The sequence below is a fragment of the Triticum aestivum genome, chromosome 7D (assembly GCF_018294505.1).
Source record: "Triticum aestivum cultivar Chinese Spring chromosome 7D, IWGSC CS RefSeq v2.1, whole genome shotgun sequence".
NCBI classification, from domain to species: Eukaryota; Viridiplantae; Streptophyta; class Magnoliopsida; order Poales; family Poaceae; genus Triticum; species Triticum aestivum.
In genome coordinates, this window is record NC_057814.1 from 570,658,754 (window position 1) to 570,683,709 (window position 24,956).

The 24,956-nt window shown below is 48.4% G+C and overlaps 1 protein-coding gene, 1 long non-coding RNA gene and 1 pseudogene across 2 annotated transcripts; all 3 read right to left on the reverse strand.

The window, feature by feature from the left end:
• Positions 1–2,342: 2,342 nt before the first annotated feature.
• Positions 2,343–5,749, reverse strand: LOC123169841 (receptor kinase-like protein Xa21). Its single transcript, XM_044587706.1, has 2 exons — positions 2,974–5,749; positions 2,343–2,892 (listed from the first exon to the last, which is right to left on the reverse strand). Exons 1-2 carry the CDS (start codon positions 5,714–5,716, stop codon positions 2,534–2,536), a joined length of 3,102 nt encoding a protein of 1,033 aa, XP_044443641.1. The 5' UTR covers positions 5,717–5,749; the 3' UTR covers positions 2,343–2,533.
• Positions 5,750–19,231: 13,482 nt separating this feature from the next.
• Positions 19,232–19,810, reverse strand: LOC123167453 (ethylene-responsive transcription factor 1-like; annotated as a pseudogene).
• Positions 19,811–20,818: 1,008 nt separating this feature from the next.
• On the reverse strand, positions 20,819–22,860 carry LOC123170686 (uncharacterized). Its single transcript, XR_006485257.1, has 3 exons — positions 22,719–22,860; positions 21,179–21,382; positions 20,819–21,049 (listed from the first exon to the last, which is right to left on the reverse strand). It is a non-coding gene; the product is annotated as an uncharacterized lncRNA (long non-coding RNA).
• Between the last annotated feature and the right edge of the window lie 2,096 nt (positions 22,861–24,956).

The following is a 24,956-nucleotide window of genomic DNA, read 5'->3' on the forward strand; positions in this document are numbered from 1 at the left end:
TCACGCTATAGCCTCCAAAGTTGCTACATCGGTTATCCCTTCTATCACCAGCGCCCAACTACCAACATAATTTCCCATGTCATCTCGACAGAACCGCCGCGGCAGCTCCTTTGTTATGAGCCCTTGATACTGCAGCATCTACATGGACCTTCGAGAAACCTGGCGGAGGAACCTTTCACCTTTGGTCTGACCCTTGCTGGAATTCGCACACCTCGTGTTATCTTTGTGTTGCTTGGTAACATCTCAAGCTTGGAAATAAAACGTGTGATGAACTGGTGAGTGGCCGAGGGGCTTTGAAAGATTTCATCATGTATTGCCTTCCTTCTCGCCCACCAAATCACCCATGGTGTCACTGCCAACCGGGTAAACGTTGCATGCGATGCCGAGTCGAACATGGAGAAAATCCACTGCTTCGCGTTCGGCTCAGTTGTTGCACATAGATGTTCCGCCAGTTCCCCATTGACCAATGCCCAGATGCATCGTGCCAATGAAACACTCAAGCAGGGAATGACGCCATGAGTCTTCTGCACCACATAGTCCACAAGTGCTCGTCATGGACATGTCCGGATAAGCTCTCACATCCTCAGTAGGAAGAGATTGTTTTGCCAAACGCCATAAGAACATACGAATTTTGCCAGGCACTTGCATTTTCCAAAGGAGCTTCCAGGAGGCCGTGTCTAGATCATTACTTGATGACCATGTTGTCCCGTCGAGCCATGCTTCCCTTCTTATCTTTGTGTCAATCATCATTCTATATGCCGAATGTACTAAAAAAATTCTGTTTTTCTCAAAATGCCATGCCCATGAATCTGCCATGTTGATGGTGCATAGAGCGGCTCAGGATAGCTGGCACGTCCATTGGGAGGCAAACCTCCTGAAGGCGCTCCAAGTTCCAGGTCGCGGAGTTGTCATCAATTAGCTCAGAGACATGTTCCCGGGGGTTGTTCGAGCAGCTACCATAAAGGCGCAACATTTCATTACTGGATATCCAGTTATCCGACCAAGCCCTCGTGGTTTCACCACCCTCCATGTGGCTTGTCGTTGTTTAGGTTTTTGCCCTGTTTTCCTTTAATAAACCGAGCAATCAGGTTCATGTACCGTCTTTCTCCTTACAATGTACTCTCTCCGTCCAAAAATACTTGTCGGAGATATGAATAGAAATGGATGTATGTAGAATTAAAATACATCTAGATCATCCATTTCTCCGCCAAGTATTTCATACGGAGGGAGTATATAAATGCTCTCCTGTGAGTGAGGCATTTTGGCTCTCGGCCTCCATGGAGGTCCTTTTTTGAAAAATTTAAAATTTAAACTTTTCAATTTAAAAAAATCTAAAAAAAAATGTACAATAAATAAGGATGGTATTCGTATGTGTGTAAAATTTTAGGATAAAATACCTTGAAATGCGATCTGTAAAAAAGACAAATTCATGGCCTGGAAGAATGAATATTGTCATGTGTTTCGTACTCATTTCAGCGTAAAAAAGACAAATTCATGACCTTGAAATGAGATTTGTCTTTTTTGCACAGCCCTCATTTCAATGTATTTCGTCCTCTTATGCATTATGCCTTCATCTATATCTATGTTTTTTGGAATTTTTTGAAATGAAAAAATATGAATTTTGAATTTTTCAAAAACCAGCCTCATTGGAGCTCGGCCTCCGAAAGGAATTTTCGCTCTCCTGTTATCGTTAAAAAAAAAATGTTCTTTGGCCCCCAATGGAGAACCGCCCCAGATGTGCATATTTTAGTTCGATCCCCGGAGATTGCCTTCTAGCGCCCCCTCCGCCAGTGAATCCCTCCACCAGTCCTCCGCATCTCTCTCGCAAGATCCGGACCTCCGCTCGCCTCACCCTACCCGGCGAGCTCGCCAAGCACGCCGCACCAAGATCACACCCTCTTGTCTTAGGTTTCGTCTGGTTGACCGTCGGTGTTAATTACTGCCGCTCGTGACTCGTGAGCCTTGTAGTATCGTTAGTGATTCTGGGAATTTATGCATTGATGTGCTGCTACTTATGAAATTATTGCCTGGTGTATGTCTGAATAGTACTGATGCGTTTGCAGTGCGTGAGCGTTTTTCTTTCTTTTGGACAGCTTTTTTGTGGTGTCTGAATCTATGCTGCTCTGCTTGCTTATCGTATAATCTAGTATGTATCCATTTGCTGTTACTGGATTCCACGTCTACTGTTTTTCTACAGATGAACCATGCTCTGTAGTGCAGTCTCAGTTGTTGTCTACTGGTCTATCTTAATCATGAACTGATGTTCCCAGCATGTGTGCCGTTTTGAGAATGAAATCATTTCTGGCATGACTAGAACTTGCTATTATTGCAACAACAAAAAATGGTTCTGCACTTTGCATTTATTTGATACAGATGTAAAGAAACACAATTCCCAGAATGAGAACAATTATAGTACTAACTAAGGCGCTACATATAAATTGCAGGATCGTGTCTTGTACAAACTTGTTTTTTCAATCCTGTTCTGAATTTATTGATTCAGGGCTTCTTTCCCTGCTTCAGGTTCCCCTGTAACCTAGCTAACAAACGCGAGGTATGCATCTCTAATTGCATGCATCTCTGCTGCTGCATCTCCGGTCAATGTCCGTTCTCGAGGCTGTTGCTTTGAGCAGGATATGCCAAGCCTCAACACTGAAACCAAGCACTTCTGTGTTCTAATACTATTGTTCTCATGTTGTTCGTTGTGCAGCCAGATTGTTGGGTCAGCTACCTCCAAGGTTCTATCTAGAAGAGCATCCTCGACAAACTTATGCAGATCCAGTGAATCTATGAACCTGTCATCTGTTGGGCGCTTTCCGGTAAACATCTCAAGCAGCAATATGCCAAGACTATAAATATCACCGTGAGTTGAGACCACAGAGCCTTCTCCATACTCTGCAATTATGCAACATTTCGTGGTTAGAATGCCATATTTGCGTGCGAAGTAAAGATAAAATCAGAAGATATTTCAATTACCTGGAGCAACATAGCCAATGGAACCTTTTATCCCAATTGTGCTATATGAAGTTTGCACCCTCTCGCTTGTATTTTCTTGAAGGATCCTTGATATGCCAAAGTCTCCAACGCGGGCGCTCATGTCGTCAGCAAGAAGAATGTTGCTTGGCTTAAGATCACAATGGATTACCAATGGTTGACAATAGATGTGCAGATATTCTACTGCGTCCACAATATTGATAGCAATATCAAGCCTCTGGGCAAGGCTGAGCGTGTTGTTTGTAGTGGGCTCTTGAGATTTTGGGTGGAGCCAACCATCCAAGTTACCATTTGGCATGAACTCAAACACCAATGCCTTGAACTCTTGACCTTGGTGGTCGACGCTTGAACAAGAAGTAATGATCTTTATGAGACAACGATGTCGTATCCTTCTCATGGCTTCACATTCAACCTCGAAACTCTTGGAATACCTGGATTGACCGAGGTTAAACACCTTGATAGCCAATGTTCTGTCCTCATTTTCCAAAACACACTTATAAACTGCACCGTAACTTCCTCTCCCAAGCAAGTTAATATCTGAAAATTCGTTAGTTCCTCTCAATAATGCATGATAGGGGATTCTTTCATAATGGTTCTCAGCAACTGAGTACTGCACTAGTGTCTTCTGGCTTTGTCTGAGCTTCCTACGAAGTATCCAAACAAGAACAATAACCAAAAGTGACAACAAGATTGTTCCAGCTGTTGCTAGAGAAATTACAAGAGACTTCAACATCCTTTTTCTATTCTTGCTAATGCGGCTTGTGGAACATGGAACCAAGTGAAGTTGAGGTCTACCACCACACAGATTGATATTCCCAGCAACAACTGCTACATAAGTGATGTTTCTGAAAACACCTCCATCTGGCACCTCACCTTGCAAATTATTAAAGGATAGATCCAATTTGGACAATGAAGTCAAATTCTGTAGAACTGCCGGGATTGATCCAGAAAAGTCATTGTGTGCTAGGTACAGTTCCTGCAGGTTTCCAATACTAGCAAGGGCCTCGGGAATATTACCAGAGAGCTTATTCATGGTCAGATTCAGTTTACTGAGCCCCTTTATATTTGTCAGTGATCGAGGTATGCTCCCCTCGAACAAATTATTGTCTAATAATAACCAGTCCAAGACTCTGCAATTCTGAATACTATCCGGTATCTTGCCAGACAACTGATTTCCTGATAGAATCAGTTGGTTGAGGTTTGCCAAGCTACCAACCTCATTAGGAAGGGGTCCTGAAAGGGAATTGTATGACAAGTCCAAGTACCAAGAAAGGCCAGATAATTTCAAAATCTCTCTGGGTATTGAACCGTTAAGTCTGTAGTTTGTTGACAAATCAAGTAAGAATAGGTTTTTCAGCTCCCCCAGGCTTGCTGGAATGGGCCCCTCCAAGTTTCCGTAGTATGCATAAAGCCTGTTTAACTGTGAAAGGTTCCCTATTGACGGCGGTATGAGGCCAGACAAGCTATTGTTATACAAGGCTAGCTCAACCAAGTTTTCCAGCTTACCGATGCTCTCTGGGATCACTCCGGAGATATAATTGTTTGCTATTGCAAGCCTGGTGAGACCAACCAAATTGCCTATGTCTGCAGGAATAACTCCAGAGACCCGACTGTCCAGTAAGTATAACTCTTGAAGAGTCGTCGAGAGGTTAGTAACTGAAGCTGGCAGCAATCCTTCGAAAGAGTAGCCGCCGAGTGACAAGAAGCCCAACTGGCTGCAGTTTGCCAAAGAAGTGATGAATTCCCACCCTTTGTTATCATTTGCTTCAAGCTTAGTGTCAGACAAGTGGAGATGTTGGAGAGCTTGCAACTTCCCCAATGTGGGAGGCACATACCCACTAAATCTATTGAACCCCAGGCTGAGTTGTATGAGGTTAGATAGATTAGATATTGAGGAAGGGATGGTCCCCGCGAAGTAATTATTACCCAAGTAAAGACCATTTATCTTGGGGAACTTGTTGTCGATATCATCCAGAATGCTTCCATACAACATATTGTGACTTATATCAAAAATTTCCAGCGACGACAAGTTGTAGAGAGAAGGTGGAAGCATACCAGAGAGGTTGTTTTGGGAGAGACTGAAAAACCGCATGGTCTGGATGCTTCCGAGCACTGGTGGGATTGAGCCAACTAGCTGGTTGGCAGAGAAATCAAGATATCGTAGATAGGACAGATTGGCCAATGACCCCGGGATGGGACCTGTGAAACTGTTGTTCCTCAGCGAGATCACTGCCAGGGATATGAACTTTTCGCCGAGCTCAGCTGGGATGTGGCCGCCAATCTTGTTGTTGTGTAGTCCCATTTTGTTCAGCCTGATGCAGGAGCTCAGGTTTACAGGGAACTTGCCGGAGAAGGAGTTGTCGTTCAAGTCTAGCCTCTGTAGGCGACGGAGGCGGCCGAGGCTTGCTGGAATCTCCCCATGGAACCAGTTGAAGCTCAGGTTGAGCATCCGCAGGAACGTGAGGTTCCCTAGGGCTGGGGAGAGTACTCCGACGAGCGCTCTGCTGTCCAAGCTCAGCTCCACCACCCGCGCGGGCCTCCGGTGGCTGCATGTCACGCCTTCCCAGCTGCAGAAATCAGCACTGCTGTTCCAGGAGGCCAGCGAGCTGCCATCGCTGACTTGTGCTTTAAAAGCAAGCAACGCGGCCTCATCGCTGGCGATCACCATGACGATCATCAGGACGGCTGGTAATGACCATAGGAAACTCATGACCCCCATTGCCATGCCCCTCTTGGTTTGGTTGGCAAGTAGCAGTAGCCTGCTCCATATATACAATTTTTGGTCTTGCATTATTGCCTTCTGCCAGTTGCAAGCGGTGTGCTAATATTCCAACAACTCCTAAATCGCTGTTTATGTCCCGTCACTTTCATTTTCCAGCAATAATTTAGACCTTTTGTCCTCTTTTGACAACTTGACAGTTCCTAAATCTCAAAACTGTCCAACATGCAGACGTTTTCAAAGGTGTTATCCACCCGTCAACAATGGTTGCTAAATAGGATAATGTCAATCAGCATGGCAGTTGGTGAGATGGTTTTCGTCGGTAAGTGTAGACAAATATGATAAGATGGTAGGTTGGTTAATCTTAGATTCCTTTGTAGCAATGTGATTGTATCTGAGTTTGGCTACTCGGTTTGAAATCCAGTGGGTAGAATGATTTTCTGTTTCAGAACTGATGTGGGTAGAATGATGGATCCATAGGTACTCTTGCGTCCACCTGGGTTGTTCCTTCAGAATACTATGAAGGGAAAAAGCTCAAGGTTTCTGCTTTGAAGCGGCGTCCATTTCTGCATGATTACAACGGGGTTGAACAGAACAGCAGTAACCTCATGCCTTGACAGTATATGTTTGCAACTAGCTTTACTTAATTGCTGCATACTGAGATTGGGGTGATATATGCACTCACTTTTCATGTTAGCGATATATGTTAGTCCATACAGAGTCATGTATGTCGATGTTGTTATGTATACAGTTCTTTTTTTTTGTGCCATTGTTATGTAAACAGTTGGTAAACTAAATTGATATATCGGGTTGTTGTACTGCTAACAGTTCGGGAGGTTAACATTTTTTGCCATATTTAGCGACTTTTTAGGATGTTTTATTGGCATCTCGTTTGTTGAAATTCTCATACATGATCTGAGGAGAGCATGTGTTTTTGTTTGTGTTAAATTTCTCAATAGATGGATGCGTGGTGTAAATATCATAGCATCTAACAGTAATATTTTTCATGTTTCAGAACCTTTGCTATTAATAATAACTGAAAGTCTCAAACTACTTTTGTAGTTTGAGGAGATCACTAACTGCCAGTGCTCTTAGTTTTAAACCTAAAATCACTCTGAATTCAACGTATTTCTACAAAAATAGATAGTTTCATTTACCATGAATCTTAAGAAAAGAAATGAGCAGTGTATGCTAAGCCAAAGAGGCTTCCAATAATTAGTTAATTCGGCGAATATGAGTTCACGGACGGCGCCGCCGCCGGCACCTGGAGGGGGGAAACAGACGCATCGGGTCTACACGGAGGAGATGTAGCTGTGGGTTTGGCCCGGAAGTTGCTCCCAGGTGTCCCTCTGGGCTGACCTAACACAACCGGGTGGAGAGGTCCACTGGTCAAAGCACGTCCATGGGAAGTCAAAGGCTAGATCTCGTGGTCAACCGCTCCAGGGTTAGGCATGACAGGGGCCCTCGGGGGTAGCAATGCCACCGGAGCGTCGCACCGGCCCCTCATACATGCGGGGTGGTGTTGTGGCATGTCTGAAGAGGCGGCACACGTCTCCGGGGTGTGCCCCCCCTTACGGACGGCGCCGCCGACGGCACCTGGAGGGGGGAAACGGACGCGTCGGGTCTACACGGAGGGGATGTAGCTGTGGGTTTGGCCCTGGATGTTGCTCCCAGGTGTCCCTCTGGGCTGACCTAACACAACCGGGTGGAGAGGTCCACTGGTCAAAGCCCGTCCATGGGAAGTCAAAGGGCTAGATCTCGTGGTCAACCGCTCCAGGTTTAGGCGGGACGGGGGCCCTGGGGGGTAGCAATGCCACTGGAGCGTCGTACCGGGCCCTCATACATGCCGGGTGGTGTTGTGGCATGTCTGAAGAGGCGACATGCGTCTCTGGGGTGTGGCCCCCCTCACGGACGGCGATGACACAATAGTAGACGTTCTGCGGTGGCAGTACGGCGTGAATATTATTAAATACTCGGATCGCGATAAAATCATGAGTTTTTTACATGACGTGGGCACATGTGCTATAGGAATGATGGTATTTTTTCATAATTTTTGGTGATGGAGAAGTATCCGAACACTTCCCTCTACGCGGATTGCCCTTCGCATGTCTACGACTGTGGTCGGCGGCCTTTGGGGGCTAACATGCCGCCAATCTTGCGTACACGGCCTCTCACAAGTCTGAAAGTGTTGTGGCGGTTGCAAACGCCTAGCACGCGTCTCCGGGGTGTGCCCCCCCTCACGGACGGCGCCGCCGCCGGCACCTGAAGGGGGGAAATGGACGCGTCGGGTCTACACGGAGGGGAGGTAGCTGTGGGTTTGGCCCGGATGTTGCTCCCAGGTGTCCCTCTGGGCTGACCTAACACAACCATGTGGAGAGGTCCACTGGTCAAAGCCCGTCCGTGGGAAGTCAAAGGGCTAGATCTCGTGGTCAACCGCTCCAGGGTTAGGCGGGACGGGGCCCTGGGGGATAGCAATGCCACCGGAGGGTCGTACCGGGCCCTCATACATGTCGTACGGTGTGGTGGCATGTGTAAAGAGGCGGCACGCGGCTCCGGGGTGTGCCCCCCCCTCACGGACGGCGATGACACAGTAGTAGACGTTCTACGGTAACGGTGCGGCATGAATATTATTAAATACTTGGATCGCGATTAAATCATGAGTTTTTTACACGACGTGGGCACATGTGCTATAGGAATGATGGTAATTTTTCATAGTTTTTGGTGATGGAGAAGTATCCGAACACTTCCCTCTACGCGGATTGCCCTTCGCATGTCTACGACTGTGGTCGGCGGCCTCCGGGGGCTAACATGCCGGCAATCTTGCGTACGTGGCCTCTCACAAGTGTGAAAGTGTTGTGGCGGTTGCAAACGCCCGGCACGCGTCTCCGGGGTGTGCCCCCTCACGGACGGCACCGCCGCCGGTATCTAGAGGGGGAAACGAACACGTCGAGTCTACACGGAGGGGATGTAGCTGTGGGTTTGGCCCGGATGTTGCTCCCAGGTGTCCCTCTGGGCTGACCTAACACAACCGGGTGGAGAGGTCCACTGGTCAAAGCCCGTCCGTGTGAAGTCAAAAGGCTAGATCTCGTGGTCAACCGCTCCAGGGTTAGGTGGGACGGGGGCCCTAGGGGGTAGCAATGCCACCAGAGCGTCGTACCGGGCCCTCATACATGCTGGGTGGTGTTGTGGCATGTCTGAAGAGGCGGCACGCGTCTCCAAGGTGTGGCCCTCCTCACGGACGGCGATGGCACGGTACTGGACGTTCTGCGGTAACCCCGAACATGAGGGGGTCACACTCCGGAGATGCCTGACGGGCGTTTGCACACTCTAGAGACGCCGTACTTATATTTACACATGCTACATGTAAGTTAATCAAATAATAATACATAAAAAATTCTATATGAAATAAAAAAGGAAAAATATAATTATGCCGACGGCAAAGCCGTCGACATAGTTGTGGCCATAGGGACGGGGTGACACGGATCGATGTTGTGGCGTCTATGCCGACGGCAGCCGTCGGCATAGATCGCCTTATCCCCTCGCGGTTGCCCGTGTCCACTCATTCTCCCCTAGCGCCCAGCCCCGACGACCCCAACTGCTCGCTGCCGTCGCCGACTCCCCGCCCCTTGTCGCCGCCGCCTGATAATCCCCAAGTGCAGGGAATCAACGTAGCAATTTCCAAAGGTGGAAGTGATAAGTATGGAGTGTCGAACCCACAAGGAGCTAAATGGGTTCAATCCATATGGTATGTCGTCTAATCCATACAGCTGCTGGCCCGTATTTGTTATTCCGCTCAATCTCCCTCCCGGCGCCATAATGCAACGCAAGACCATGTTCCTGTCGCGTATAATTCCGGGGCCTGAATATCTGGGGAAGAATTTGAGTGTGTTTATGCAGCCGTTGGTGGATGATTTGCACCATTCTTGGTACTTCCCAAGGTTGACATACGACCGGCATCTGCGAGAAAATTTCTTGATGAAAGTTTGGCTACAGTATTGCATGCATGACTTTCCCGGCTATGCCCTGTTCTGCGGATGGTGTACAAGTGGGAAGATTCCTTGCCCAGTGTGCATGCAGGCCTTGATTTTCATTTGGCTGAAGAAGGGTGGCAAGCATGTTGCCTTTGACCTGCATCGATAGTTCCTCCCTCCAGACCATCCTGATAGGGAAGACAAGAAGAACTTCACAAAAGGCAAAGTTTGTCCGTGAAGTAAACGAGATTCCAACGTTTTCTGGTGCGGATGTGCTTGCTCAGCTGAAAGCTCTTAAGCCTGCCGGCGAAGGGAAAGGCAAAGGCAAAGGCAAAGCCACAGGCAAAGACGAGGGTGAGGGCAAAGGAAAAGGTAAAGGGAAAAAAATGTTTTGAAGGATATGGTGAGACGCACAACTGGACTCACATTACCCCCTTCACGCAGCTTCCCTATTTTAAGGACCTCAAACTTCCATACAACATCGACGTGATGCACATCGAAAAGAATGTCGCGGAGTCCCTTTTTCGCACGATCCTCAACATTCCTGATAAGACAAAGGATAATGTTAATGCTAGAGTCGATCAACAGAATATTTGTGATAGACCACGTCTACACATGCAGCCTCCCACAGGCAGTCAAAAATCTTGGTTCAAGCACGATGATGACTTCGTACTTAAAAAGAATCATAAGATGGAGGCATTCAAGTGGCTGAAACACGTCGTGAAGTTCACTGATGGTTATGTGTCGAATATAAGTAAGGGGTTCAATCTTTCAACGGGCAAAGTGACCGGGTTCAAGAGTCATGACTATCATGTATGGATTGAGCGGATCATGCCGGTGATGGTTCGGGGCTATGTTCCCGAGCGTGTCTGGCGCGTGCTTGCGGAGTTAAGCCATTTCTTTCGCACGCTTTGTGCTAAAGAAGTATGTCCTGAGATGATAAAAGAAATGCATAAGAAGGCGCCGGAGTTGATATGCAAACTAGATAAGATCTTCCCGCCAGGCTTCTTTACTCCGATGACACATCTCATTTTGCACCTCGCGAACGAGGTATTGTTGGGGGGCCCTATGCATAATCGTTGGCAGTACGGCCCTGAGAGACAGAACAAGCATCTGAGACAGAAATGTGGAAACAAAGCTAAGATTGAAGCTTCCATAGCTGAGGCAGTTATCCTAGAGGAGGTGGAAGACCTCAGGACAGCCTACTATCCGGATCATGTTCCCACGCTGCACAATAAGGTGTCTCGATACAATACAAAAGAACCCAAGTATAAACCCAAGCTGCCTCTATTCATCGGGCAAGGTGGCAGGGCTGGATGCTGACACCTTATATCATGCCACGAGATGAGTGGGAGGATGTCATGTTCTATATCTTGCACAACATCAAGGAAGTTGAGGATGAGTGGGTGAGGTAATACCTTTGCACCATTCTTTTAGTCAATCGTTATGTTCACTTTGCCTAGTTCTTATACCGCTTTTCTTATTGTAGTCGATTCGTTGATGAACAGTGGACGGGAATGCTGCCTCCTACTAAAGCAGAGGCACTTGCTCTTCTCCGAAAGGGTGCTGATGGAAGGAAAAATTTCATTGCGTGGTTCATGGAGAAAGTAAATTTTCACACTTCCCTATTACCTATTTCACCGTACAATTCCAATTAAACTCATGCACCCTATAATTTCAATTAAACTTGTAGGGAAATGATCCGAACGAATCAATGGATGAAGAATTGAGATGGGTTTCCATGGGTTTTGACCCTGCCGTCATGACATGCGAAAAGTATGATGTGAATGGATATCGCTTCCATACAGAGGAGCACCAGAACAGTCGGCCTGATCCCAAAACTATAAATACTGGAGTCTTCACCGAAGGAGATAATAAAGTAGATTACTACGGAAGGGTAGGAAAAATATACGAGCTTACATTCAAACGTGGCCGCGAACACCTAAGTCTCACTGTGTTCAAATGCCGATGGTTCGACCCCAAAAAGGGTCTGAGACATACGCCTTCTGTTGGTTTAGTTGAAGTTAAACCATCAACCGTCTATGCCGGAGCTGATCTCTTTATCGCCGCTACCCAAGCCACACAATTATATTATCTGCCTTACCCATGCCAGAAAGAGTACCTAAAGGGTTGGGAAGTTGTGTTCAAGGTGTGGCCACATGGTAAGCTACCGGACCCGAACGATGATGATTACTACAACATAAACCCCATGACATACGAGGGAGTGTTCTTTCAAGAGGAACATGATGACGTGGTCCGAAACAAGGAGGATGATTACTTGGGTTATGTTGACCTGGACCCAAACGACGACGACGCACGGATTGATGGTGAGGCAGTTGTGAATCAAAGAGACATAATTATGCTTGAAAAGTTAAATGAAGACGCTGACGATGAGGAAGATGTTGGAAATATGCCCTAGAGGCAATAATAAATTGGTTGTTATTATATTTCCTTGTTCATGATAATCGTTTATTATCCATGCTAAAATTGTATTGATAGGAAACTCAGATACATGTGTGGATACATAGACAACACCATGTCCCTAGTAAGCCTCTAGTTGACTAGCTCGTTGATCAATAGATGGTTACAGTTTCCTGACCATGGACATTGGATGTCGTTGATAACGGGATCACATCATTAGGAGAATGATGTGATGGACAAGACCCAATCCTAAGCCTAGCACAAGATCGTGTAGTTCGTTTGCTAAGAGCTTTTCTAATGGCAAGTATCATTTCCTTAGACCATGAGATTGTGCAACTCCCGGATACCGTAGGAATGCTTTGGGTGTACCAAATGTCACAACGTAACTGGGTGGCTATAAAGGTGCACTACAGGTATCTCCGAAAGTGTCTGTTGGGTTGGCACGAATCGAGACTGGGATTTGTCACTCCGTGTAAACGGAGAGGTATCTCTGGGCCCACTCGGTAGGACATCATCATAATGTGCACAATGTGACCAAGGAGTTGATCACGGGATGATGTGAGTTACGGAACGAGTAAAGAGACTTGCCGGTAACGAGATTGAACAAGGTATCGGGATACCGACGATCGAATCTCGGGCAAGTAACATACCGATTGACAAAAGGAATTGGGTACGGGATTGATTGAATCCTCGATATCGTGGTTCATCCGATGAGATCATCGAGGAGCATGTGGGAGCCAACATGGGTATCCAGATCCCGCTGTTGGTTATTGACCGGAGAGTCGTCTCGGTCATGTCTGCGTGTCTCCCGAACCCGTAGGGTCTACACACTTAAGGTTCGGTGACGCTAGGGTTGTAGAGATATTAGTATGCGGTAACCCGAAAGTTGTTCGGAGTCCCGGATGAGATCCCGGACGTCACGAGGAGTTCCGGAATGGTCCGGAGGTAAAGATTTATATATGGGAAGTCTTATTTTGGTCGCCGGAAAAGTTTCGCACTTTATCGGTATTGTACCAGGAGTGCCGAAAGGGGTCCGGGGGTCCACCAAGGGGTCCACCAGCCCCGGGGGGGCCACATGGGCTGTGGGGGGTGCGCCTTGGCCTATATGGGCCAAGGGAACCAGCCCCAAGAGGCCCATGCGCCAAGAGATAAGATAAACGGAGAGTCCTAAAGGGGGAAGGCACCTCCGAGGTGCCTTGGGGAGGAAGGACTCCTCCCTGGCCGCACCCTTCCTTGGAGGAAGGGCCAAGGCTGCGCCCCCCCTCTCCCTTGGCCCTATATATAGTGGGGGGGAGGGAGGGCAGCAGCAATCCAAGCTCTGGCGCCTCCCTCTCCCTCCCGTGACACACCTCCCTCCTCCCGCAGCGCTTGGCGAAGCCCTGTTGGAATCCCGCTACTTCCACCACCACGCCGTCGTGCTGCTGGATCTCCATCAACCTCTCCTCCCCCCTTGCTGGATCAAGAAGGAGGAGACGTCGCTGCTCCGTACGTGTGTTGAACGCGGAGGTGCCGTCCGTTCGGCGCTAGGATCATCGGTGATTTGGATCACGACGAGTACGACTCCATCAACCCCGTTCTCTTGAACGCTTCCGCTCGCGATCTACAAGGGTATGTAGATGCACTCCCCTTCCCTCGTTGCTGGATTACTCCATAGATTGATCTTGGTGATGCGTAGAAAATTTTGAATTTCTGCTACGTTCCCCAACAGAAGAGCCTCCACCTCCGCCAGACAACGAAGAAGATATGCGTGATAGTGATGATGAGACCGGTTGACAAATAGATTACAATAGCGATGATTCATATGGGTTCTAGAAAATGTAAGTCCTTTCAATGATCATCACAATAGTATACTTAATGTGCTCTTCTGTTATTAATGTTCTTTCCTGTATGCTTAATGTGCTCTTCTGTTATTAATGTTCTTTCTTCTATGCTTGTTTATTTGATATCCTTACTAATTCTTTATTCTCTTCTCAATGCAGGTTTGCTAATCATGGGCAAGTCCAGCGGCACCAGTTTCCTCAGTAAATTCAAAGGACTTACTCGGAGTGGACGAGCCCACAAGGTTCCCTCCCGACTACGAGAGGATGACACCTCACAGGGAGGTGGAGGGGTCGGGGGAGGAGACCCTAGAGGAGGAGGGGGTGGGGGAGAGCCCCTAGAGGAGGAGGAGGTGGGGGGGGGGAGAGGCACCCGGGGCAAAAAACTCCGGGCCATGTCCGAAATAGGAGGATCTTCTTCGATGCCCTCCTATACTGAGGCACCTTCCGAGTCCGAGGAGGAGGAGTATGTTCCTGATGGCGAGGAGGAGGAGGCCGAGGAGGAGGGTGAGGAGGAGGGCGAGGAGGGTGGTGGAGGGGAGGTTGACCCCGAGTTGTGGGTTGGGTTGCCACCGGGTGCTCCGAAGGGGTGGCTGCGTGGTACTGCCGGAGTACCTACACCACCTTCTATCGAGGCGCACAAGTGGCTTGTTGAACATGCGGGGACAGAGTAAGTGCCTCTCAATCATATTTTCAACACATGACAACATTTTCTTATTGTACACATGGCAATTCTTTGATTCTTTTGCAGGAACTGGATCCTTCACGGAAAGGGCCGTAAACCGAACAACCTTATCACTGTCCTATTGAAGGAGTTTTGGCCGGGCCTATTCTTCCCGTGGCCAGACAGGGACCCGGAGCTGCGGGTTTTGGCCACGAGCTGGGCCCACTATGAGGCTTACAGCCACGCGGAGTACGGGACGGCCGCTAAGGCCGTGATCACCAAATTTTGGGTAAGTTCTCTTCTGAATCACTTTTCTTCAGTTTCGTTCATAGTTTATCATTGAATCACTCAACTCATGCCTTGTTTGCTTCTGGTTTTATGCATGATTGCAGCAACTCTATAGAGTTCTTGATGAGCACATGGCCAGAGCCGACGTGGTGTTGCTGGCGGCTGCGAAGAAGAAAGCTCGTCAGTTGCGGTACAAGGTGCGCTGGGTTGCCATCTCGCAGTACTACCACAACTACCTTCATCAAAAGATGACCAAAACTCAAGCGCAGAGGCAACGACTTACCTTGAGCAGGGAGCAGTTCATGAAGGTAACTATTACTGACTTTTCATTGTTTCAAGCAGTCAAGTATATGATTCGTGCTCACATGTCATGCTTCCAAAATTTGCATAGGTTATTCCTCGTTGGTGCTATGGAAAGGATGACGGATGGGCGAGTTTGGTGGATAGGTGGCTCGGCGATGATGCAGAGTTTGCTGCCAAGAGCAGCAAGGCCCGAGCTAACCATGGAAAAGACGGGACACACGGCCAAGGAAATAGGAACCACTGGGGCTTCAAGGCCATGAAGGTATATCTATATGCATGATGCATTTTTGTTCTTCTTTACCGTCATGTTCTTTGTGTATGGCTAACTTCTGTTTGACGTTGCAGGAGGACAAGTTGAAGAGGCCGCTCTCAAACATTGAGTCATGGAAGCTGGCCCGCGAGCGGAGTGATTGCAAGGACGGCGAGAGCCAGTACTACGGCAAGACCGAGGAGCACCTGGAGTCTTACACTCAGCAGTTTCAGAGGTTGCATCCGGATGTTCCTGACGTCGCCCAGTCTCAGATCGACGACACAGCTGTGGTGGCCATCCAGGGGAAGAGCCCCATGGCCGGTATCCATGTTTCGATGGCTTGATCACTCCTTCGGTCTCGTACACATGGCTTCGGGCTACCAACCCGAGCCCGTTAGAGAGTACAGGTCGTTCGCAGCCTCCCTTAGCCCGCCAGCATGCTGTAAGTACTTCCCCTTTATCTTCTTTCTCTCTAACTTTCTCAATTTATTTTCAGCATTGCTCACTTCGAAACAACCTAAATTTTGTAGGCATATAAGGCCTTTGTCGAGCATAGGAATCTCGAGGTGCAGGAGTACTTGCAACGAGTGAAGGCAAACAATGATTACAACCGTCAGATGATGACAGTTAGTTTTGCCCTCTTAAAACCAAGCTAAATTTTTGCACTTTCATTCCTTCTGATCTTCTAGTTTGCTTGTTTAACTAACATCCAGGCCATGTTGGCGTCTTGGAGTAACCGCATGGATCCACCACAAATGGGGCCACCACCACCACCTGCGGGAGAACCCCCACACGTGCCCACGTTCGATGAATGGGTGGCACTAGGCAGTGATAGTCCGGTTAGTACATTTGCCTAACTACTGACAAACTAGTTCTCGTTCATTCAACACTATCATATCATATTTACCGTTAGAATCTTCTCTCAAACATGTAGGGGACCGGTGGCTCGACTCCTGCTTCGTCGACCCCAGTCACTCCGATCTGTCAGAGTGGTGCTGGTCTTGGCGGTGGCGGTTTTGGCGGAGGTGGTCTTGGCGGTGGTGGTTTTGGCGGAGGTGGCCTTGGCGGTGGTGGTTTTGGCGGAGGTGGTCTTGGCGGCGGCGGTCTTGCCTGATGTCAGTGATGATACCTTTCATTTGTGGTGGTCTTGCATGTGGCCGTCGTGCCATACCTTCCATGTTCCTACTTGTTAGTTTCTTTAGATGACGATTTTCCATGTCTTGCACTATTTATGTTCATGAAGTTTTGCCGATGATGATCTTTAGATGATGAACTTGAGTATGTTTAAATGATGATGATGATCTTGAGTATGTTTAGATGATGAACTGTCATATTTCTGCATAATCCCATATTTTCTGTTTTGAAATGCTGTCAAAATGAATTGAAAAAGAGAAAACAGGGAAAAAACACAGATCTAGCCGTCGGCATAGATATGCCAGAACCTCCCAGTGGCTGCCACGTGGCAGGCATAGCCCTGTAGGCAGGAGAAACCAGGGGCTGCCACGTGCGGTTGACGGCGCCGTCCGTTGCCGTCAGGCGAAAATCACTGCCAACGGCGATGATATGCCGACGGCTTTTCTATGCCGACGGTTTGACAAGACTACGCTGACGTGATCTATGCCGACGGGGCTATGCCGACCGCAGCCGTCGGCATAGACGTATGCCGACGGCCCATGGCCGTCGGCTTAGAGGGCGAGTCCGGTAGTGGTAGACCGTGCCGTCGGCATGCTCCTCCTCCACGTCTTCAACGACTGCTAGCTTAGCGATTGAATCGGCTTATAGACAATGTCTCTTCACCGCGGCCTCTTAGCCTCGACATGGACCATGGTGCTTCAGCGCGCTAGGCAGCAAGGAGTGCCAGCCCCCAGAGGAGCAGCAGCTCCGACCACCATGCCCACCACGCTCCGCAGCCGCCGGTTTTCTGCAACAACCGGATCCTAGAACCCCGGAGAGTAGACAACGCAGACGAACAGGTCCAAACACCAGCCTTCGAGCAACCAGATCCACCGATCCGAGCCACAACAAACCACCGTCGATGGAGAAGAGAGCAAAACAAGCGCAATACCTGCAACTCACAAAATCAAACCCTAAAACATCTGTCGCCGCGTCAGTCGCCACCCCTGAAGTCAGCGCAGCTCCCACCGACGAGATCCATCGCTGCAAACTCCGTACAACCGGATCCGCGCTCCAAAAGACCCCTGGCTCTTCGCCGACGCCACCAACGACGCCAAATGGGTGGGGAAAAGCCGGGCCAGCCCTCATTCCTCTCGCCATCACCTCCTCCGCCCCGGTGACGGCGCTGGAGGCACATCCTCCTAAGAGCATCTCTAGCAGACCCCTTAAAACCGCGACCCGTATAAGTGTTTTACAGGTCGAGAAAACCATATTATAAGGGCCGATTTTAGCTGCGACCGAACAGAACCCATATAATCAACCCGTAAAAAAAATATTCTCTGAATATACCATCTTCCTCCTCACGCCGTTTCCATCTCGACCTCCATCCCCTCTGTGTGTGCGCGTCCTGTCTCCGTGACTGCCTCCTCGTGTTCGCCATCGAGCGCGACTGGGCCGGAGCCAACAGAAGTACCGACTGCAGCAGCAGCCGCCGCTGCCAAGGCGTTCGCGGCTGACTCACATGCTCTGAATCGAGCGGACGGACAGCTAGCTAGCTAGCTAGCTCTGAATCGAGCGGACGGAGAGCTAGCTAGCTAGCAATTCGAGCAGACGGGGGAGCTAGCTAGCTAGCTTCATGCGACTCGGTTGGGCATGGAGGTCGGCGGCCGGGACGGGCGGCGGACGGGCGCAGCGGCCGGGCTTCAAGGCATTGGCGCGAGCTGAAATTCCCCAACTGCTAGCGTTGACTGGTATTCGGGGCCCTAGCAAAATTGTCTCCGAAACTGAAAATACACGGGTCTCGGGCATGTGTTCACGGGCCCTGTAAATTTTTTTTAAGGGTCGCACGATTTTAAGGTGTCTACTCGGGTTCGTTTTTTCGCCTGAAACTACAAAAAAACCGGTTATTTAACAGGTTTAACCACTTATGCGGGGTCTCCTAAAGATGCTCTAACCCTAGCCTGTAAACACCACCGAGTAGAGCACCCGGGTCCTCCCCCCTTCCGGTAGCCAACACAGCCACCAGAACCCGAGAGGACCACCGGTCTCGCCGGCCTCCAAGTCGCCTCCAATCGCCCTCTTTGACTAGTCGAGAAGAGAGGGAAAGGGTCGAGAGGGATATTTTAAAAATGGTACCTTTCGACATTGGAAATTGATGCGGATTTCATGTGAGAGAGCAAGGTTCTACTTCCACCAACAAAATGTGTGTCCTCAGCCCGGACTAGGCAAAAATCTACCGTATACTATGATCATTACCTACTACCTTTGGTCACCTGTCAAACTCTGTGGGATGACGGATGACGATACCAAGCGTGAAGCAGCGACACTTTGCTGCCTGTCACCGCGGTGATGGATGGGTGGATGGCTCAGGGATTAGAGCATCTCCAACAGCTGCTCAATGCGCGGCGCGCTAATAAAAATTAGTTTGCAGCATGCCATCGTCTGATTTGGCGTGGCGGGCAGCGCTGGCTCCAGCAAATGTAATACGCGCTCTCGCACGAACACTCTGGACTACGTTGCATAGATAGATATTTTTTTAGATATATAAAAAATGATCCATAGTTCATCATAGCATAGATAAAACGATACATAGATATTTTACATAGTTCATAGCATAGATAGATAAAACTACGGTGCAACTACATAATAAAAACTACGGTGCAACTAGATAAAAAACTACGGTGCAACTACAATCTACTCCGAGTCGTCCTCATCATCATCATTCTTGCTGGTGTTGTCCGAGGTATCGAGCCAAATGTCCTCCCAACGATTACCGTCTGAGTCAAACAACGACTCCCCACCTGCTTCAACGATATCGCACTGCGATATGGCCAGTGCCTTCCGCCGACGCCTGTCCGCCCGCTCCGCGTGGCGCCTTGCTGTCCTCTCCGCCTAGCAGGCGCGCTCGTTGGCGACGTCCCCTGGGTGGCGCCGGCGCCACTCTGCCATGGCTCGCTCGTCCTCCTCGGCGATGAGGAGGCGGCGCTGCCATCGACGGTGCTCCTCACGGTCCTGGTCCGTGATAAGACGAGGCGGAGGGGCGACGGCGTGCGCCTGCTCGCGCGTGTAGACGTCGTGGAAGTTCATCTGCGCGCGAGGCCTCTCTAGGCGCCACGCCGCTGCGTCGTACGCGCGGGCGGCCTCGTGCGCGGTCTCAAACGTGCCGAGGCCGAGGCGGACGTCGCCGGACCGGATCTCCGCGTAGTAGGTGCCGGAGGGGCGCTCGCGGACGCCGTGGTAGCCCGACGATCCCCGGCGGCGCGGCAGCATGGTGGCGCGGCGGTGGCGGGGCGAGGAAGCGGCGAGCAAGCGGCAGAGGCAGCGGGGAGAGCGCGCGCGGCAGTGTGGAGGCCGCGTGATGAGCGCCGCAATTTATAGGCACGCCGGAAGCGGTGCGCCAAATCTAGCGCACGGTTGCCCGCTTTCTCCCCCCCTCCCCCCGCGCGCAATCATTTCCGGCACGTGCTAGTTTTCCGCCTCCGCTGGAGCGCGCGAAAACGTCCCGCGCACGCTAAAGCGACAGTTTACCGCGCACGCTTTGGCACCGCTGTTGGAGATGCTCTTAGGAAGCGAGGAATGTCGAGTGTTTGGCCGGCTCTTCCCTGTAGCGTTTCAGCTCTTTGATTGCCGCCAGTAGCACATGCAAACACACTGGCACAAAGAATGGCTGCAAAAATATTACAAAAAGAAAAAAGGTCCGTCTATATCACATCTAGATGTGAGAATGTAACATGATTCCCTGTTGACAAACTTCGATCACTTCATTCCTCCTGATCCCAACCTAGTCGATGCTCTTGGTTGCTTGTTTGTGTCAGCGTGTTTGTTTGTCGCTGCCCACCCCACCCAGCCCGGCTAGTCCCGCCCCTGCCGGGCCTTGTTGTTGGGCCTGTTTATTTGACAAATATAGAAAGAGACCAAGTTGCCAGTATTTTTCTTGAGACAAAACCAAGTTAGCAGGTGACGACGAACTGTCCTGCGCCCAGGTCTGGGCCTTGTTACCAAAAAAAGAGACGCACTTGCTTGTCAAAAGAAGCTTAGATGACAGGGAAAAGTAGGCAATACCCACACAGGGGTTTATGGTGCTTTGTGTTCAACTTTTGTCCGGTGATACAAACTGTCCTGCGCGTCCGCCCTTGAGTCCCCTCCCTCCTGGAACCTACACCCGATAACCCTTGCCCCAATCCCAATCCATCTCCCTTCTCACCCCAACCCTCCTCTCCCCTCACACAACCGCCATGGCTGAACAAGAAGATAGAAGGGAACAGAGACAGAATTCTGAGATCTGAACAAAGGAAAAAGACCAAGTTACAGGAGAAAACATGTCGGGGCAGTACAGAGCGAGTGTGTAGGGCTAATTTTACCCCCTTGAATTTTCCTGTGTAAATCCCTTGTAGTTCTTTTTGATTTTTTTGGCATGGCTCAGAGACGTTAATTGGAACCAGAACACAAGTTACCTTATTGCTTTGCTTCTTCAAAACCATCCTTCTCTGCTTCTTGTCTAATCTTTTGGAGCTGTACAAAGAAAACATTAAAAAATTAGGCTCTTATAGAACAAGCTTTTTTTCAAGAAATGAACTTACGAAAATAAAAAAAGGATAAAACACACAAAAAATTTGTTGTTAGGGAGAAAAAAAGATTTACCATTGTTCTGAAACCATCAAACAACATGCCGTCTGATACATCTGTTTCTGTTAAATCAACATTGGAGTGCTCAACATTAGAACCATTGTCCTCAAAAGTTTGCTCTCGGTCTTCATTGATGCTGTCGTTATTTGAATTGTGATGGTGAATATCATTGTTGAATTCCAAAGGATTCTGATAATTGGTATCTTTGCATGCATCCCCCTGTATGAAATAAATAAAAGGAAAATAAGATGTAGGCAGGCATCTCAATGAAAACCTGTCTGAATTTTATAAAACCCTAGAATTGAGTACATCACTGCTGAACTTTGGTACAATGAAAGACTGTTTGATTTAGATTCTAAATTTAGTTTCCAACCCTGTCTGCGGTATCACACTGTCTGAAAGTACCATACTGGGGCAACAGTGTGAATTTACTGTCTGTATGCACAAAAGAGATAACAAAATAACCCACAAAAAAGTACCGTAGATCAGGGTCAGGGGCCCCTCCATTTAAATTATATTGTAATGATGGAAATGAAAATCCTAAACCAAACAACATTTTAGTTGCATCAAACCACTTCCAGACAAGAACACACTGCAACTCATTGTAAACAAAAAAACCCTTGACCATTAACTATAACTGTGCTACACACTCTAATTCCTTGCTTTTGAAAAAAATTCAACAAATGAATAAACCATCAATGATTCCAAAGTTAAAAACACACAAAATGCAAACGAATACACCATGTCTTGGGCACACAGTACAACACTGTATCAATACAACATGTATTCAACTGTCCAAACTGGGAGTTGATACTTCAACAGCACACAAAATGGAAATAAAGATGATGTATTAAAGGTACAATAAGTGTGTTTAAGACTACTCTTATTCACATTCTTAATTTTGTTTCAAACACTGAGTGAAGTTACACATTATCTGAAAGTGCAGTATGACATAAAAAATAGTGCAGTTTTACACCCAAAAAAATAGTTGAAATTTACAGAAAAAATGAAGTCAACAGTGTGAATTCATAGTAGTTCTACCCCCAGCCTAGGACATGGATGAAAGTGGAAATAAAACAGTGTAAATCCACAGTTTAAACTAGCTTGAACACTCTCTGAATTTCCATTCGTTGGTACGTGCGGAAACACAACCCACAACGAGCTCCATGGCTGTGGCCGGTCGTCTGTAACGTTCGTTGGTACCCGAGGCCAGACAAAATCAACCTCCACATGGCGCAGCTCGCCCACCCATTCCCTCAACCCACCACAACCCTATCCCCGAGATATCAACGAGATCCTGGTCAGACTACCACGCGCAGGGGACAGGGAACCGAGATTCAACCGGTGCAAATGTCTTGTCCTCTTGCAACACCTACGACAGCACTGCAGAACATCTCCGACTGCGTTGCACCCATCGTGCAGCGACAAATTGAACTCGGCAGGAGCAAAACTGAACTCCCTCCACCAGGTGTCCTGCACGCAGAGCTCGGAGAATCAAACAAAGGGGGGGGGGGGGGGGGGGGGGGGGGGGGGGAGCTTGAGAAGATGCACTTACTCCCTCCACCGGGTGTCCTGCACGCAGAGCTCGGAGATAGTGCCGATGGCGAAGGGCTCATCACCGGCGACCTCAGATGGCATCTTCTTCGAGCTTCTCGCCCCTAGTCTCTCCCCCCTCTTTTGTCTCACACCGTTTCAAACAGTGGGGGCGAAAATGGTGATCACAGAAACTGTGGGTGGATATTGGAGAAAAAAAGGATCAGTTACTGTTTTGGACATCTTGAGAAACCCCCTTTGGAAAAACAAAAATACGTGCAGTTGAGTGCAAAAACTGTCTTGCATCTTCTTACAAAAAAGTGTTAAGTTATTTTTATAAAGAAAACCTATTTGACATTTCAGTAAAAGAAGGCCTCGAGTTGAGTGCAAGCTACAACTACAAAAAAAACTCCCCTAGTTGCGAGTCGAGGGTTGACTTGCAACTGGGTCAACTCACAGTCTACGGAAAATAACCCCCAGACCCGGTCAAAATGTTGAATTTAAAGTGGAACCTTGAGTTGCAAGGTTAGGGGTCTACTTGCAACTGAGGAAACCTACAAACTACAAAAAAAAGTACCTAGGCGCGAGTGAAGGATTGACTTGCAAACTAGGAGTCAAGGGTTGACTTGCAACTAGGGGCTTGAGTTGCAAGTCAGGGTTCGACTTGCAACTAGGGACTTGAGTTGCAACTGGGGGCGACGTACAAGTACAAAAAATATCCCAAGTTGCGAGACGAGGGTTGACTTGCAACTAGGGCCGTGAGTTGCGAGCCCCAAGTTAAACTTGCAATTGGGGGCAACCTACAAACTACAAAAAAAACAAGCCCCCTAGTTGAGCCTCATGTTTTGACTTGCAAGTCAGGGGTCTCGAGTTGCAAGTCAGGGGATGACTTGCAACTAGGGGCAACCTACAAACTATAAAACGGAGCACCCCCCGGTTGCGAGTCGAAGGTTGATTTGCAACTAGGGACTCGAGTTGCAAGTCAGGGTTTGACTTGCAACTGGGGACAACATATATAACAACAAAAAAAGACCCTTGTTGCGAGTCCGGGGTCAACTTGCAACTGGGGCAACCTACAAACTACAAAAAAAACCTAGTTGCGACTCATGTGTTGACTTGCAAGTCAACTAGGGGATCTCTAGTTGCAAGTCAGGGGACGACTTGTAACCGGGGCAACCTACAAACTATCAAAGGAGCCCCTCCCGAGTTGCGAGTCAATGGTTGACTTGTAACTGAGGACTCGAGTTGCAAGTCAGGGAGCAACTTGCAACTGGGGCAAAGAACAAAGTACAAAAAGGGAGCCCCTCCCGAGTTGCGAGCCGAAGGTTGACTTGCAACTACGAACTCGAGTTGCAAGTCAGGGTGCGACTTGTAACTGGGGCAACATACAAAGTTGGGTTTTTATTTGCGTTGCGGCCCCACCCATTCCCTCAACCCGAGTCCAGTTACAAGTCGTGCCGAGACAAACAAACGACATCATCAATGAAGATCGAGAGCAAACTTTTGAGGGCAATGGTTCTGAAGTTGAGCACTCCAATGTTGATTTAACATAAACAGATGTATCAGACGGGATGTTGTTTCATGGTTTCAGAACAATGGTAACTCTTTTTTTCTCCCTAACAGCAAATTTTTTGTGTGTTCTATCCTTTTTCTATTTTCGTAAGTTCATTTCCTGAAAAAAAGCCTGTTCTATAAGAGCCTAATTTTTTATGTTTTTTTGTACAACTCCAAAAGATTAGACAGGAAGCAGAGAAGGACAGTTTTGAAGAAGCAAAGCAATAAGGTAACTTGTGTTTTGGTTTCAATCAACGTCTCTGAGCCATGCCAATTTTTTTAGAAAGAACTACAAGGGATTTACACAGGAAAATTCAAGGGGGTAAAATTAGCCCTACACACTCACTCTGTACTGCCCTGACATGTTTTCTCCTGTAACTTGGTCTTTTTCCTTTGTTCAGATCTCCCAATTCTATCTCTGTTCCCTTCTATCTTGTAGTCCATCCATGGCGGTTGTGTGAGGGTAGAGGAGGGTTGGGGAGAGAAGGGGGATGGATTGGGATTGGGGCAAGGGTTATCGGGTGTAGGTTCTAGGAGGGAGGGGACTCCGGGGTAGACGCGCAGGACAGTTCATATCACCTGACAAAAGTTGAACACAAAGGACCATAAACCCCTGTGTGGGTATTGCCTACTTTTCCCGGTCATCTCAGCTTCTTTTGACAAGCAACTGCGTCTCTCTTTTTTGGCAACAAGGTCCAGACCTAGG